At 41.3% G+C, this 14,699-nt stretch overlaps 1 protein-coding gene across 1 annotated transcript in view; it reads left to right on the top strand.

Annotated features, from left to right (window-relative positions):
- LOC108666416 (laminin subunit alpha) overlaps positions 1-14,647 on the top strand; it is a 60,564-nt gene extending 45,917 nt beyond the window's left edge. Inside the window, exons 40-59 of the mRNA XM_018153293.2 lie at positions 308-451; positions 907-1,106; positions 2,048-2,256; positions 3,089-3,330; positions 3,667-3,896; positions 4,318-4,435; positions 5,270-5,445; positions 6,275-6,449; positions 6,647-6,802; positions 7,269-7,493; positions 8,021-8,240; positions 9,536-9,635; positions 9,974-10,194; positions 10,771-10,974; positions 11,250-11,357; positions 11,808-11,974; positions 12,323-12,511; positions 12,793-13,012; positions 13,266-13,493; positions 13,934-14,647. Of these exons, the coding sequence (XP_018008782.1) occupies positions 308-451; positions 907-1,106; positions 2,048-2,256; positions 3,089-3,330; positions 3,667-3,896; positions 4,318-4,435; positions 5,270-5,445; positions 6,275-6,449; positions 6,647-6,802; positions 7,269-7,493; positions 8,021-8,240; positions 9,536-9,635; positions 9,974-10,194; positions 10,771-10,974; positions 11,250-11,357; positions 11,808-11,974; positions 12,323-12,511; positions 12,793-13,012; positions 13,266-13,493; positions 13,934-14,196 (3,795 nt within the window). The 3' untranslated portion in view covers positions 14,197-14,647. The remainder of the gene's footprint in view (positions 1-307; positions 452-906; positions 1,107-2,047; positions 2,257-3,088; positions 3,331-3,666; positions 3,897-4,317; positions 4,436-5,269; positions 5,446-6,274; positions 6,450-6,646; positions 6,803-7,268; positions 7,494-8,020; positions 8,241-9,535; positions 9,636-9,973; positions 10,195-10,770; positions 10,975-11,249; positions 11,358-11,807; positions 11,975-12,322; positions 12,512-12,792; positions 13,013-13,265; positions 13,494-13,933) is intronic.
- Positions 14,648-14,699: the final 52 nt, after the last annotated feature.

Below are 14,699 nucleotides of genomic sequence, written 5' to 3'. Positions count from 1 at the left end.
ACATTTCTTTGTATTCACCTTGTATACTTGCATAATAATGACGAAATAGCAATCATTGTGAGTGTTAATTCCATCACCTCATAATTTTTATGTTGCAGTTCTAAAGGAAAAATGTTATTTAGTGTTAATATTGCTTACCAGTTCCAGTGTATAATTTTTTTAATTATTATAAATACTTCGTTTTCTTCTGATAGCTGTATAGCTGCCATAAATACTTCTTATTTAATCTCCTCGAAACTAGAATGTGTATATAAAACTTTTCGAATTTATTTCAAACCAAATTTACCAAGTTGGTTTTATTCGCCAGGCTGACCAATTGGACGACCTGCTCTCGGACACACGGCAAGTGTCACAGAACGCTCTGGAGGCTGCGAACGCCTACCTCAACATCGTGAACGCCATCGGCGACGCCCGCAGAGTGGCAGAGCAAGCTGAGAACGCCAGCACCACTGTAAGAACGTCGGCCTTCCTCTAGCCTGTCTATATTATATGAACGCCAGCACCACTGTAAGAACGTCGTCGTACATCGTCGTGCGTTTAGCCTGTATCTATATACGAGCTCTTAACTTTTAGCGTTCCGATTACATATCGCCTTATGCCGTCATTATGGCCAAAAGGACATTTTTAGCCATAATAAGGGCCTTTTGGCTTTTTTTGGCTTTTTTAGGCCTTTTTTTTGGCTTTTTAGCGCATTTTCTCATTGTAAAAAAGGCGCTACTGTGCTCGTCATGTCCGTCCGTCTGTCCGTGACCACGTTTTCGTCGACGAGAAAATACGCTCTCTGTCACTCACTGCAGGGAGTACTGAGTTATATTTTTCATTCGTCCTTGCGGGTAATATGCCCTGCACTAGCTTTTTCTAACCGCGAGTTGGATTTCATAGATTGAAACAATTATCTATTTGCAGGCAGTTGAACTGTCGAACGGTGTGCGGGATAATGCCCTTGAAACTTTCAACAAATCTGAAACAATCAAGCAAGAAGCTGAGATGCAAGTTAATCAAGTGGAGGCTGAGCTCAAACCTCAGCTTCAAGAGTCCATAGAACTCGTGCAGGAAGTCAAAGACGTGAACCAACACGTCAGCGACGCGCTCGATGACATCAATAGGTGAGCACCGCTAGGAGCCAACCATGCACAACCTAAATATTGTTCCTATTTAAAAAATTTCTGTAGATTTGCTAACATCTCAATTGCATTGCAGAAATATTTTAGTGATGTTTAGAATAGAATAGAAGTATCGGCACTGAAGAAGTACGCCCATGGCCTATTTCTTCCGGCCTTTGGGAATTTCTATTTCTTTCTTTCCGGCATATTTCTATATATTTCTATTTCTTTCCGGCCTATTTCTTCTCCAAAGGGATCCGGCCTTTGGAACCCGATCTTTCCATAACTGACGCTTGATTGAGATAGCTGCTGGACTTATTGCCTGGTCCGTAATTTGCTAGGCATTTTAAGACTGAACCATGTACGTGTATTTTATTTTTTGAACCATGTATGTATTTTAATCCAACCAAAAAATTTCTGTAGATTTCCTAGCATCACAATTGCCTTGTAGAAATGTTTTAGTGATGTTTAATTATTATTACTTTTTTGTACTTTTACACGCAATTTTTAATTTTAATATTCACGATAGTAAGGTGACTTTTGGCGTTTATCAGTTCTAATTGCTTTCAGAAATGTTTCCTTACTGAGATATATTTTCGTTTTTAGCCATTGTTTGACACCATAATCGCTTAGCGAGTCTACTGCGTTTCAATGTTATTTTGAGTTTTTTATCGCATTTGTCATTTATGGAATATTGACAATATTGTGCTCGCCATGTCCGTCTGTCTGTCCGTCCGTGACTTCACGTTTTCGTCGACGAGAAAATGCGCTCTCTGTCACTCACTGCAGTGAGTACTGAGTTATATTTTTTATTTATAGACGTTAATAATTTTCTCCGATGAAAATTTACCTCAATTACCCTTCACTTCAGAGGCCTGCAGCAGCTTTATAGACGTTAATATTTTTCCCCGCTGAAAGTTTACCTCAATTACCCTTCACTTCAGAGGCCTGCAGCAGCTGGAGACTGAGAGCGATCAGTTGAACACCGTGACGGAGACTCGCAAGGCAGAGGAGGCTCGTCTCAAGAGCGACCAGGCGCTCGCCACCATCGTCCAGATCACCAACAGACAACAAGACGACGCCGCGGTCGCTAGGAAGGCCTTCAATGATGGTTCTGAAGCCAAGAAATCCATGGATTTTGGTCACATCGAAGGTAACTACGATTTATTTCATGGAAACTAAAAATTACATGTTTATTATTCTTTGTTAATTCTGCAGCAAATAATTATTATTTGTAGTCGAGATTTGTGCAAGAAATTTTTCCTGCATTCTAACTTTGAATAATTATTTTCATGACATTACGAACTTTAAAGTTAATTTGTTTATTTCAAAATTTACTTTGATAGGTACCTGATTGATTGAGAATTTATTAGAAATTGAAATATTAAAATTACGAGACGTTACTCTCATTCAATTGCGTCTCATTTCTTCTTTGGTTCAAATTTTATTCTTAACATGGTTCCATGCGTAGTATCTGTATTTCACAATTGAAATGGTATTAGTGATTAAAAAAATATTTTCCCAATGGACAAACAATTGTGACAAAAATTTTGTACTTCATTCACTATGAACCTATTTTCTACGGTCGAATTCTTTTTCGAGAACAGCATCAAAATTCCTATGATCCTTTCATCTACGTTAATTTCTCCCTATGCTTTTCCTTCCCGATATTAAAAAGATTGAGAAGAACGTTGTCAACCTTCTACAATAAAATTGTAGTATTTCTCTCGATCCCAGTGAACCTTTCTGCAATGATACGGTGTGTTAGTCAATTTTAACCCTGTTGCCTTGTTCCTAGTGGACCGCCTCAAGGAAGACTCGTGGCATGTTGCCTTGGCAAATTTCTTCCTTGTTCCTAGTGGACCGCCTCACAGAAAACTGTCATGCCACGTTGCCTTAGCCAATTTCTTCCTTGTTCCCAGTGGACCGCCTCAAGTACAACTGTCATGACACGTTGCCTTAGCCAATTTCTTCCTTGTTCCCAGTGGACCGCCTCGAGAAGGACATTCCCCGCATCAAAGACCTCGCTGCCGAGCTGACTGAGACGAGCGCTACAGTGCGGCAGCGATCGCTTGACCTCAGCGACAGACTGGCGCGCCTCAGGACCAACATCGAGAAGACGCGCGAACTGACCAACAAAGTCCGCGTGGGAGTCGATTTCCAGGACGACACGACCGTTGAAGTTTTCCCGCCTGGAGACCCAAGCGAATCTTCAACTTCCACAAAGGTTTTCAATTATGTTTCGCATGTCATAAATGCTACAGATGTTTTCTCGCAATCGAATTGAATCCTTCGTATTTGTTCAAAAACTCAGTTTGCACACGAATATATTATTGCACTACAAAAGGGGTGAGCGACAATTACGAGATCCGTGTTAAAGTCTGCCTTGAAGTTTGCGAAATACGCATAAGTCAAGTATATGAAATTAAGCGAAATGCAACAATAGTGGCTTCCACTGACACTTAGTGACACTTAGACTTAGGCTTATGATAATATAACATTTTCTTTTGAACTTCACTGAAAATGCTAAAAAAAACTACTGCATGATTGTTTGTCTGTGCAGTTTTCTTTGTACACGCGGACGGAGCAGCCTACAGGGCTTTTGCTCTTCATGGGCACTCCTGTGGGAGGCCACAAGCTCATGCGTCGCACCAAGACCGACGACTTCATGGCACTTGAGGTGGTGAACGGCTTCGCCAGACTCACGATGGACCTTGGTTCTGGCGCCGAGTCCATCGAAAACAGCGAGGTCTACATCGCAGACGGCGTCTGGAGGAAAATTTCCGTGGAGAGGCGAGTTCCCTCGACTTTTTCAAGTAGTACCAATAGAGATACGGTAAGTGAATAATGAATAAATAATATGAATGAATAATACGGTGAATAGAGATACGGGGAATACATGTATTATCTGTAATGAATACTTTTGTTTGGGTTAATATATAATTTTTCACTAGTCAACTCTAACTCTAAACTCGCACGTCCGTATGCTTAAATGGTTCTTGTTTATGACAATTGTAAGTCATGCCTTGCGACCAGACTCTAATTAAATATTTATTCGTGAATAATTTATGTCTACCGTAGTCTCACAAGCGTTGACTAACCATGCAGGACGGGGATGGTGGTGAGCCTGAACGAAGTCTTACAATCGTCTACTGTAGTCTTAGTAGTCTTACAATGTCTACTGCAGTCTTACAAGCGTTGACTAACCATGCAGGACGGGGATGGTGGTGAGCCTGAACGTGCACTACGAAGACAACGCCGGCGACGAGAGGGTCGCGACCGTCACGCGCGTCATGCCCGGCAGGTCCTCAGTCCTCAACCTCAGCCCTAAGGTGAGCTGCTGGTTAGGTTCACGCTAACGGACATGCGATTAAACGAATTGTTTACCTTTTCTTCAACAGCTGGTTTTTAGTAACCATGATATTGATAACGGTAACCATAACCATTTCAAGATATGAAGAGCACTGATGAAAATGTTAAAATTACCGAATTTAAACATTGCCATCAAATTGATCCAAGAATGAAAATGTTAACGGGATGTTCAATCAACTACATAAAAATTAATTTAACCATTCTAAAACAAATTGAGGTAATAGTGAGGCAAAAACTATCTTCAGACTTGAAATGCCTAGCACCGTATAGAACCCGGTTGAAGTCTAGTAGCTATTTCAAGTTATCGTCAGTTTGTAGAACGTCCGGTCAGAGGGCCTGTTTTTAGATCTCCTGTTGACAAGTCAAGAAAAGTGCAAGAATCGGCGACTGGCCACATGAGGCCTCTTCTTCAGCGCCGACATCACTATGTTATGATTTGAAACAAAGTACACATGCTGTGCAATTTATGACAATGTGGTGGACAACCGATACAGGCTTTCTGCTGCTCCGTGATGGTTGCCAGTGTTGCAGCTGGGCGCCACAACTTGGCATCGGCAGACAAATGAGTTAAGGTGCTTGACACGGGGATAGTATTAGCGGCTAGTAGATCAGAAAATTGCCAAATGTCTGCCGCTTGGTGTCTAAGCTTCCTTGCGGGATAGACACCAAGCGGCAGACATTTGGCAATTTTCTGATCTACTAGCCGCAAGTACTATACCCGTGTACAAGCACCTATAGGCTTGAGTGCATGAATCACATTATGCTCAGTGCTAAAATACGGTCTCCGTGTGCAGGTTTCACGGGTGTTTGTCGGCGGCATACCAGAAGGTATTGAGGTGGCCAATTCGATCAGATCCACGTCGTACCGCGGACAGGTCGAGGAGCTCAAGATCAACGACCACACCATCGGCCTCTGGAACTTCAGAAACAACGGCACCAACAACGTTCACGGTCACGGCGCCCCTGAGAGGTACCTGCTAAAATAACCTAATTACCTATACAAACTTATCTTAAAATATTTTGTAATGTATCAAATTCATTACATTGAGATCAATAATCTACAACTTTGATTCTTCTCATTAGTTAAACCTCTTTTCGAAGATACGAAACTTATCGGTAGCTTTGGTGTTTATTTTTCTCATCTTTATGTTTATTTTCTCTTGTTATGACCATTCATGGAAATTATTCCATGTACTAATTTCAAGACTTTAAGGCTGCCAGCATTTTATTGTTTAGTAATTATCGCTAACAGGTAATTATTCTATTGACTCGTTGAAATATCTAATGACATTTTGTCAAGGATTGTGTTCGAAAATGGTCGGTTCACAAACGTTTATTTTAGTAAATCATTTGTTCAGACATGATTATACTCATCATTCGTCTGTTTGAAAATTATTCTATTGAGGAATTGTTTATTTATGAATCATTAGGCTCAACAATCATCTGTTCCTATATAATTCTGTTCATGAGTCGTCTGCAATTAATTAATATGCGCATGGAATCGTCTGGACATAAATTATTATGTTGAGGGAATTTCTTGGAAAAAATTGTTGTTTAAAATTATTATACTCAATCATGAAATGCCTAGCACCTTACGGATCAGGCAGTAAGTCCAGTAGCTATCTCAATCAATCATCAGTTATAGAAAGATCGGGTTCCAAAGGCCGGATCCCTTTTGTACAATGAATCCGGCCTTTGTACAATGAAAAGTACATGAATCGGCAACAGGCCATGGGCCTATTTCTTCAGCGTCGACACTTGTATTCTATTCTATGTTCAGGAAAAATTATTCTGTACAGGAATCGTCTGGTTGACCTGGTGCCGCCGACGGGCTTACGCTTCAGCGGCTCAGGCTACGCCGCCATTCACACAAGGGATGAGAACGCCTTCCACTTCGCCGACAAGTTCGACATCAGCCTCAAGTTCAAGAGCTTCTCCGACGACGGCTTGCTCTTCGTGTTACGCGAGAGTCCGGTCAGATGTTAGAGCGGGACATCGTTAACTTGTTAATGTCTTGAAGGACAAGGCACGAATAGTATTGCAATTTTAATCAACACTCATAACTTAGTTTGCACGATCATTACTGCAGTAATTACCACTCGTAACTGAACGGACACGACCATTTCTGCAGTAATTAACCCCCGTAACTGAATGTACTCTCCTCTCGCCAGTCTGAGTTCCTGGCGGTGTCGCTGGTGAAGGGCTACGTGCGCTTGCAGCTGAACCTGGGCACGGGGATGGCGCAGCTCAACTCGCGCGTGCGCTACAACGACGGCGTCTGGCACAGGGTCGAGGCCGCGCGGCAAGGCAGACAGGCCGTGCTAAAGGTCAGTCTCAGCATTATTTTTTAATCGATAACTGGGTCTAAAGTTTTACGTACAAAATTTTCAGACTAACTGGGTGCTAAAGGTCATTTGTTTCGTATTCAATAACTGGGTCTAAAGTTTTACGTAGAAAATTCTCAGCCTAACTGGGTGCTAAAGGTCAGTCTCCGCATTATTTTGTTTTCAACAACTGGGTCTAAAGTTTTACGTACCAAATTTTGGGCCTAACTGGGTGCTAAAGGTCAGTCTCAGCATTGTTTTGTATTCAACAACTGGGTCTAAAGTTTTAAGTACAAAATTTTCAGCATAAATGGATATTTTCTTCAATGACATCGACCACGAATCAAGTGATCTCACTGCGAAGCAATGACTAGGTTATCGCAAATGGTTGCATTGTATCGAAATAAAAGTTTTCAGCTTAATTTTTTTATAAATTTGAATAAATGATCAATTGTTTAATTTTCACAAGGTTGACGGACAAGTGAGTCAAGGCACGACGCCCGGCACCGCAGAGTTCCTGCGCAGTATCCCCGACACGATGTACTTCGGAGGGTATCCTGCGGAGCACGACCTGCGCTTTGTCACCAACACCGACTTCACGGGCTGCATTGACGAGATCGTCATGTCGCAGCTGCAGTTCGATCTCTCCAAGAGCAAGGAGACGGCCGACACTCTGCCTGGGTGTCCAAATAAGGCAAGAATATATCATTTCTCCAAGGTTTTTCGAATGATTTGTCGTTTAGGTCCCGAGCCTTGAGTTTAGAAATGTATAAATGTATAATAATTGTTTAGATAAATTGTTTAATTGTTTAGATAAATTATTGCGTCACATTAAGAAGTTTGGACGTTACCATGGCCGCTGGAGAATCAGCAACGTTCATCTAAAAGAAATAAAGTTTGAGAAAAGTTGGCGCTCACCCGTGCTTATATCTCCCGGTTTTGTTTCAAAAGTTTCTTATCTATTCAAACTCATCGCTTCATGGTCATACTGCATCGTATAGTACAAAATTAGAGAGAATGTCGGACATTACGTCACGTCTCTCTTGGTACTCTTGATCACTGGTGTTTATTTCATCCCATTGAGTGATTGAACTCACGTTTATCATGTCTAAGTTCTTCATCGCAAGAGTGTGGCAATGCTTCTTACAACATTTTCTCGAGCAACATTTTGAGACACTTCAAACTTGGCTATTGAAAATAATTCTCCGTTGTTCCGTTCAGGTCGCCAGTCTGGTATCGTTCGAGAAGAGCAAGCCTGGCTACGTGCGCCTTGGCAGTTCAGAAAATGTTGGAGTCAAACTTGTCATGAAGTTCCGGTCCGGCGAGCGGGACGGTACGCTCTTCTACACCTCCAGCAAGGATCACTCCACGTACCTAATGCTCTCGCTCAAGCAGGGCGCTCTGCTCTTCGAGTCCCGGCCTGGCGGACAGATACATACCGGTGAGATCATTTATTTGTTGTGTCGTTGTTTAGCAAAGACTTAACTTGAAGCTTGACTTGAAGACTTAACTTGAAGCTTTAGTTGCGGCCTATTATAACATAACATAACATAGTGATGTCGGCGCTGAAGTGTAGGCCTGATGTGGCCTGTCGCCGATTCTTTTCCTTTTCGTGCCTTGTTCATAGATCTAAACTCGTGTCATTTGACCGGATCTTTTCATGACTGGCGATAGTTTGAAGAAGCTACTAGACTTCCACCGGGTTCGATAAGGAGCTAGGCATTTCAAATCTGAACATATATTTTTCCATAGCTTTATCTAGTCTGTTCTTGAACGCGTTCATACTTGGAGCGCCAACGATGTCATCGGGAAGGCTGTTCCACATGTCGGTGATTCGAAGCGAGAAGAAATTTTGTCGCGTGGAGAAGTTGCAGCGCAATTTTTTTAGCTTATAGCCGTGGCCCCTGGTGTTGGTTCTTGTTTCAAATTCTAGTAACCCTTCAGGGACCTTGTATAAACCATGAGTATACTTCTATACTTCAATGAGGTCCCGAACGTTATTATGATGATAATAACGTTCGTTATTGAATATGGGACTATTCCTATAGTTTATTTGACTTGACTTGAAGCTTGAGTTGCGGCCTATTATGATGATAATAACGTTCGTCAATGAATATGGGACTAGTCCTATAATTTATTTGTTGCATCGTTGTTTATCAAAGACTTGACTTAAAGCTTGAGTTGTGGCCTATTATGATGATAATAACGTTTGTTATTAAATATGGAACTATTCCTATAATTTATTTGTTGCAGCGTTGTTTTTGAAAGACTTAACTTTAAGCTTGAGTTGCGGCCTCTTTTCCTTGTTAAGATCTACCCTGAAGAGAGATAACGTGTGGAATAGAATACTTCAATTGATAAACTTGTGTATGTGTACCAAAATCTTTCACTTTCTCTGTGATAGTTTCTTTTGTAGATCATAATACTCAATGACCTTAACTTTAACCTAATTGGGAAAGGTAAAGATGTGTGGTATATTTATTGCACTTGATGCAAACATTGAGCAAGGGAAATTTGATTGAAACAAGAAATTGACTGGTGGCTGTTTGACTACTTCGTATTAACGAAATTAACATGGTCTTTCTGCATTGCTATTACTTTTCATACGGTTTTACGGTTTATACCTTCATATTTGGCGATGATTACTGAGCATCACTGTTTTTGTCAATAATAAAAACTTAATTAATTATATGGAATAAGAATGGTTTATAATTTGATACAAAAATTTCGCTCCAGGAGCCTTCAATCAATACAATGACAGCGAGTGGCACGTGGTGATTGCCGCGCGTGAAGTCAACGAACTCCGTCTCGACATCGACGACTACGACGCATATGAGTGAGACTTATTTTGAAATTGTTTAATCCTATTTTAATTAAAAAAAATGGTGGATAATCCTGATTGCTTCTTTCCATGTTCGTGATGCAATGAAAATGATACGTCTATTCCTTGAAAAAGGGAGTGCAGCAAAAGAGCGAACATATTCATAAGTCTGCGGTTTTTACGTTCGGTATTTAACTTACTATCGTTTTCTACCAAAAATTCCTGACCAACTATTTGTCACTCTGATTGATCATTTTAAGAAATATTACTTATTTATGTTGATATTACAGTCTTAACTCAACAATAGAAAGTGAATTGATCCAGTTCCTTGACTGATAACATTCCTTCACCAGACTCGGAGTTGCTGGTCAGCAAGTTCGTTTCGACGGTTCCGTATATTTCGGCGGCGTGCCCTCCAGCATCGCACCGCCTAACGCCAAGAGCTTCAGTGGCTGCATCGCTGACGCCACCGTCAACGGCCAAGTCATGGACTTCTCCAGCACCGACGACCGCCACAACTCGCTTCTCCAGGCCTGTGATCTGCATGACCATCTCGAGTCCGTCTTCACTTTCAGTGAGTGATTAATGTCGGTCGAATGTGATCTATTCTTTCCTAAACGTGTTTTTAAATTTTCAAATTTAGATTTTGGACATGTGAGAGTGTTATTGTTTTATATTATTTGACTAATATTCGAAGATCTGTATTTTATTAAGTTTAACTAAGTCTCGTATTATTGTACAACTTGTTTATTGTTCGAAAAGATTGAAAATCCATGATGCCTGCCTTCCCATTTCGCTAACACGCAAATTAAATATAACCAAGTATATACTTATGGGTGACAGCCTGCCTAATATTCTTGTTGTTTTCGGCACTAAACCATAGAGGGACGTAAGATTTGAGCTTCAATTTATTCACCTTTGATGTTTCACTTGTGGAAGTAATTTTACGTTTCGTTTGTACCCCATTTTCCTAAGCCTTTTATCACTTGATGCAGCTCTCACGGTCCGTATTGCTAAAGTCCTTGTGAGTGATCGACGGTACTAGGCCCGCGTAGTCCGTGTTGCTAAAAGCCTTGTGTTCCGTGGGGATAAAAATCCTTTACTACCCAAACTAAAACATTCACTAACCACTCACGTGACGCACGTGAAGGCCCCGATGAAAGTCAAGAGGTGACAACACCTCCCGAAGTATACTCGGAGCGTCCGAGGTACGACCCGGACCGCGGTCAGGTAACGCCTAGGGTGCCCGACCAGCGGCCCGGTCGCGGCAAGGCGACGCCAAAACAACCCCAGCAGCGGCCCGAAATTGATGATGAAGATAATGAAGACCTGGATGAGTATAATTATGAAGACCGTAAGTCAAATTGAGATCATTTTCACGAGTGAATTAGGAATAAGAGATGAAACTTTTTGACACAAGTTTCAGCTAAATTTCCGATTGTTGTTATATTTTTCTAAAGTAATTGGATCCGGCTTGATATTTGCTACGCTGTAATTAGTATTGTCGCGTGATACTGATTTCGACAGCTACCTACTAAGGAGATCATGATACAGAAAATATCATTTAAAAATTTTCTTTTATATAAAAGTACGGTAATTAAAACGGTACGGTACGGTAATACATTGCAGGACCACCGTATCGTGGACCGATTGATAGCCAGTGTCGGCTGCCTGTCGAGCCACACCACCCCGACCGTCCGCTGGAGAGCTACTCCATGGAGGATGGCGCCCGCTTTGGTAAGATGACCATCCAATTTCACAAGCAACGAAATAGAGCATGCACTTATTGCACTGACCTTATTATTGTTACTATTATTATTAAACTTGATGTCTAGGACAATATGTTAAAGCATGGGGAAACGTAAGGCCACCTTGGAATGTTACAATTATAACCTTTTGATATCTTGAATAATATTCCTTACTGATATACTAGGAATTTTGGAAGCTCGCCGATCCCCAAGAGGTGCGATTTTTCCTCATCTCTAATTTATTTTTACTGTAAGTTATCCCATAACTTTCAAGTTTTCATTAGCGTGAGATGTTTCGCTAAAATGTCTAAGAAATGAGGAAACGTTTCAATAAAACCTGTTCGAGTTGAAAATAATGCCTCAATTCTGATGTACGTGCTTTTATTTCCGCGATAGTGTTGAGTAAATTTTTCTGAACTGCAACTCTTTTCGTTTCCAGGCAGCAAGAGAGACTCGCGGATCGAATACTTAAGTCTTCCTTATGCGATCAGAGGAAACTTCAAGTTCTCATTTGACTTCAAAACGTTTGATGGCAACGGCATGATCCTGTACACGTCCACCATCTCGCACACGGATTTCTTCGCCATATACATGAAGGGCGGCAAGGTACAAAAATTTTCGGCCGCCACTTTTCATTTCAAACGAAAACTTGAATACTTAGCATTTAGCTGATTCATGTACATACAGTACAGTACATACAGTACATGAAGATTGCAATGATGTCTAATGCAGCTCACTCAGTTCCTGCAAACCTTATCCTAGGATAAATATTACTTCTATTGTTATAATAGATATTATAATATCTCACCTTCCGACTTAAATTATCACGATATCGCAGAAATAATAACTCTCAGCGACTGAAAGTTCTCATGTTCTTGTTACGTTATTTTCTCCATAGATTTTTCCAAAACACGTTTCTCATTTTTTTTTCACAAAATTTAACCGATGCGACAGATTCAATTTGGCTATAACGTCGGCCGAAGCAAGAAAATGTTGAGCAGCAACTCGATGTTCGTGGACAACGAGTGGCACTCTGCCGTCATCGAGAGGGAGGGAACTCGCACGAGAATTTTAGTTGACGGCGCTCAAGAGGCTTCTCAAGTCGACGCAAATTCTGTATCAGAAAGATTCGTTGAGTTTACAGTAAGTTTATGTTGATATTACCAACCATAATATACGCCTTGAGAACCCACACAGATTAACGAGATAGTATTAAGAGCAAGAAATACAGCTATCAGTTCGTTTTTTGTCTGAACCATAATATACGCCTTGATAAACAACGAAGATTGATGAGATAGTATTTAGATTTTAGAGCAAGGAATACAATTATCAGTTCGTTTCTTGGTTGAAGATTTCGCACAGGGAAACTAACGTATTGCTACTTAACAATATCTCAATGAATATAAAACTCGTTCGTTGAACAGGCCCCGTACTATTTTGGTGGCGTTGATCCAAGCATCTGGGAGCTGGTGCGCAGCAATACAGAAGGCATAGAGCTTTCCTTCACCGGCTGCCTCAAATCCTTCCGCATGAACAACCAGCGCGTCGATGACATTGACACCATGAACAGCGTCAGCAGATGCAGCGATGAAGTGGAGCCTGGAGTCTTCTTCGGTGTGGGCAAGAGGTCCCACATTATTCTACGTAAGTCAGACAACTTTGAAGATTCGACTTGCATGAGACATTTTTGGAAATTTTGGTTTTTATTCATTATTTTTTTCGGCAAGTTACCAAACTCTGGGTTTAACCAGATGGTGTAAGAATGTCTTGAAGGTTCCCAATCTCAATAATTTCTTTAGTTCTAAAAAAATGATCGACTTTTGAGAAAACTATTCCTCTTGAGTCAATCTTTTTGTGTTGTCGATCAGACAATCGCAAAACAATGTATTGGTGCCAGGTTCTCGTTACACGGTGGGACATCAATTCCAACTGTCCATGGACATCAAGCCTCGAGTCAACAGCGCCGTGCTCATGTCCATCCACGGCCGCCGAGATTTCATCCTCCTGCAGCTCCATAACGGCTCCCTGGAGTTCAGCGTCGACAACGGTGCAGGCATCATCAAGGCCGCCATTGCTCCGGTCGACCCGTACTCTTTCTGTGACGGCAACTGGCACAAAGTAGGAGGTGAGGAGGTCCATTCCTGATGACCTGATCTTCAGGTAATCTGCTTTACTGTGCCGCTATTCCTATAGTCGACCCAAGCTATTATGATAGCAACTGGTATTAGGCGAGATCAAATACTGTGAATTAATTTATTTGGAAGTCCGCGGGTACGATAGGACTTTACCGTAAAAAATTAACGGATCATTAACATGACGTGTATTAATCAATTCGTTATCCCCTTGGAAAATCTTCGGTTTCCTTTCTCTAAACTAAAAATCACAAACTGAAACCAACTCCATATATATGAGCCTACTGATTTCTATGACATTCGTAGACTTCATTCCCACAGCGTCTCTAATCAGCGTAATTTTTATGCCAAACTAATCAGGTCTTTTATTGTGTAAGAGAACAACTTCCCTTCCATTGGTGTTTCCGTATAAATAATAAAGACGTGTCGGCAGTTGTGAAGCTGAAGAACTTGGTGGTGCTCACCGTGGACGGTATCTCGGCTACCAACACCGGCCATATCGGGTCCACTTCGACGGACACTCGCCATCCGCTGTTCCTGGGGTCACAGCCCAGGCTGGGGCAGCGACGCGGTCAACCTGTAGCCGACATGTACGTGGGCTGCATCAAGAACGTGGTGCTGAGGGAGGAGCCCATCAACCTCGCCTACAGCACCTTCGTCGGGAACGTCAATGCTGGGTCCTGTCCCACAGACTGAACTCGTAACTGAACATGCAAAACCTTACATTTGACATCGACACTACAGGTTGATCTTACGAACACGGGCTATTGGAAATTGATATAGCCGTCTAGGATACATTTATGGTACAAAAAGAGAGGATGTCTTGACAAGAAACTACTTTTCTTGATTTTCAATCAGACGACCATGCGGTATGAAATTTGGAACATTTGTTTGCAAATGAAATCGTGAAGCTAAAACAAATATTTTTCGTGTAGAATGAAAAAGATTACTTCTTAACCGTCCCGGATTACATAAGTAGCTGTACCTAAACTCGACACGATTATAACGCAGCAAAATGATGCATAAGGGTTGAGAACATTTATGACACTCGGTTTAATGAATGTTGTGGTGAGAATAACCAACATCAAATCTGCTATGTAACTTAGATTTCATGGGAGAAATTTTACGATAAACAACTTTGACATTCGGTTTCTAATTATTTCCCTTTCTAATGACAAGTCAATTTATAATTGCATTAC

This window comes from Hyalella azteca, unplaced genomic scaffold (genome assembly GCF_000764305.2).
Source record: "Hyalella azteca isolate HAZT.00-mixed unplaced genomic scaffold, Hazt_2.0.2 contig16599, whole genome shotgun sequence".
Classification (NCBI taxonomy): Eukaryota; Metazoa; Arthropoda; class Malacostraca; order Amphipoda; family Hyalellidae; genus Hyalella; species Hyalella azteca.
This window is presented reverse-complemented; position numbering and strand designations above follow the sequence as displayed.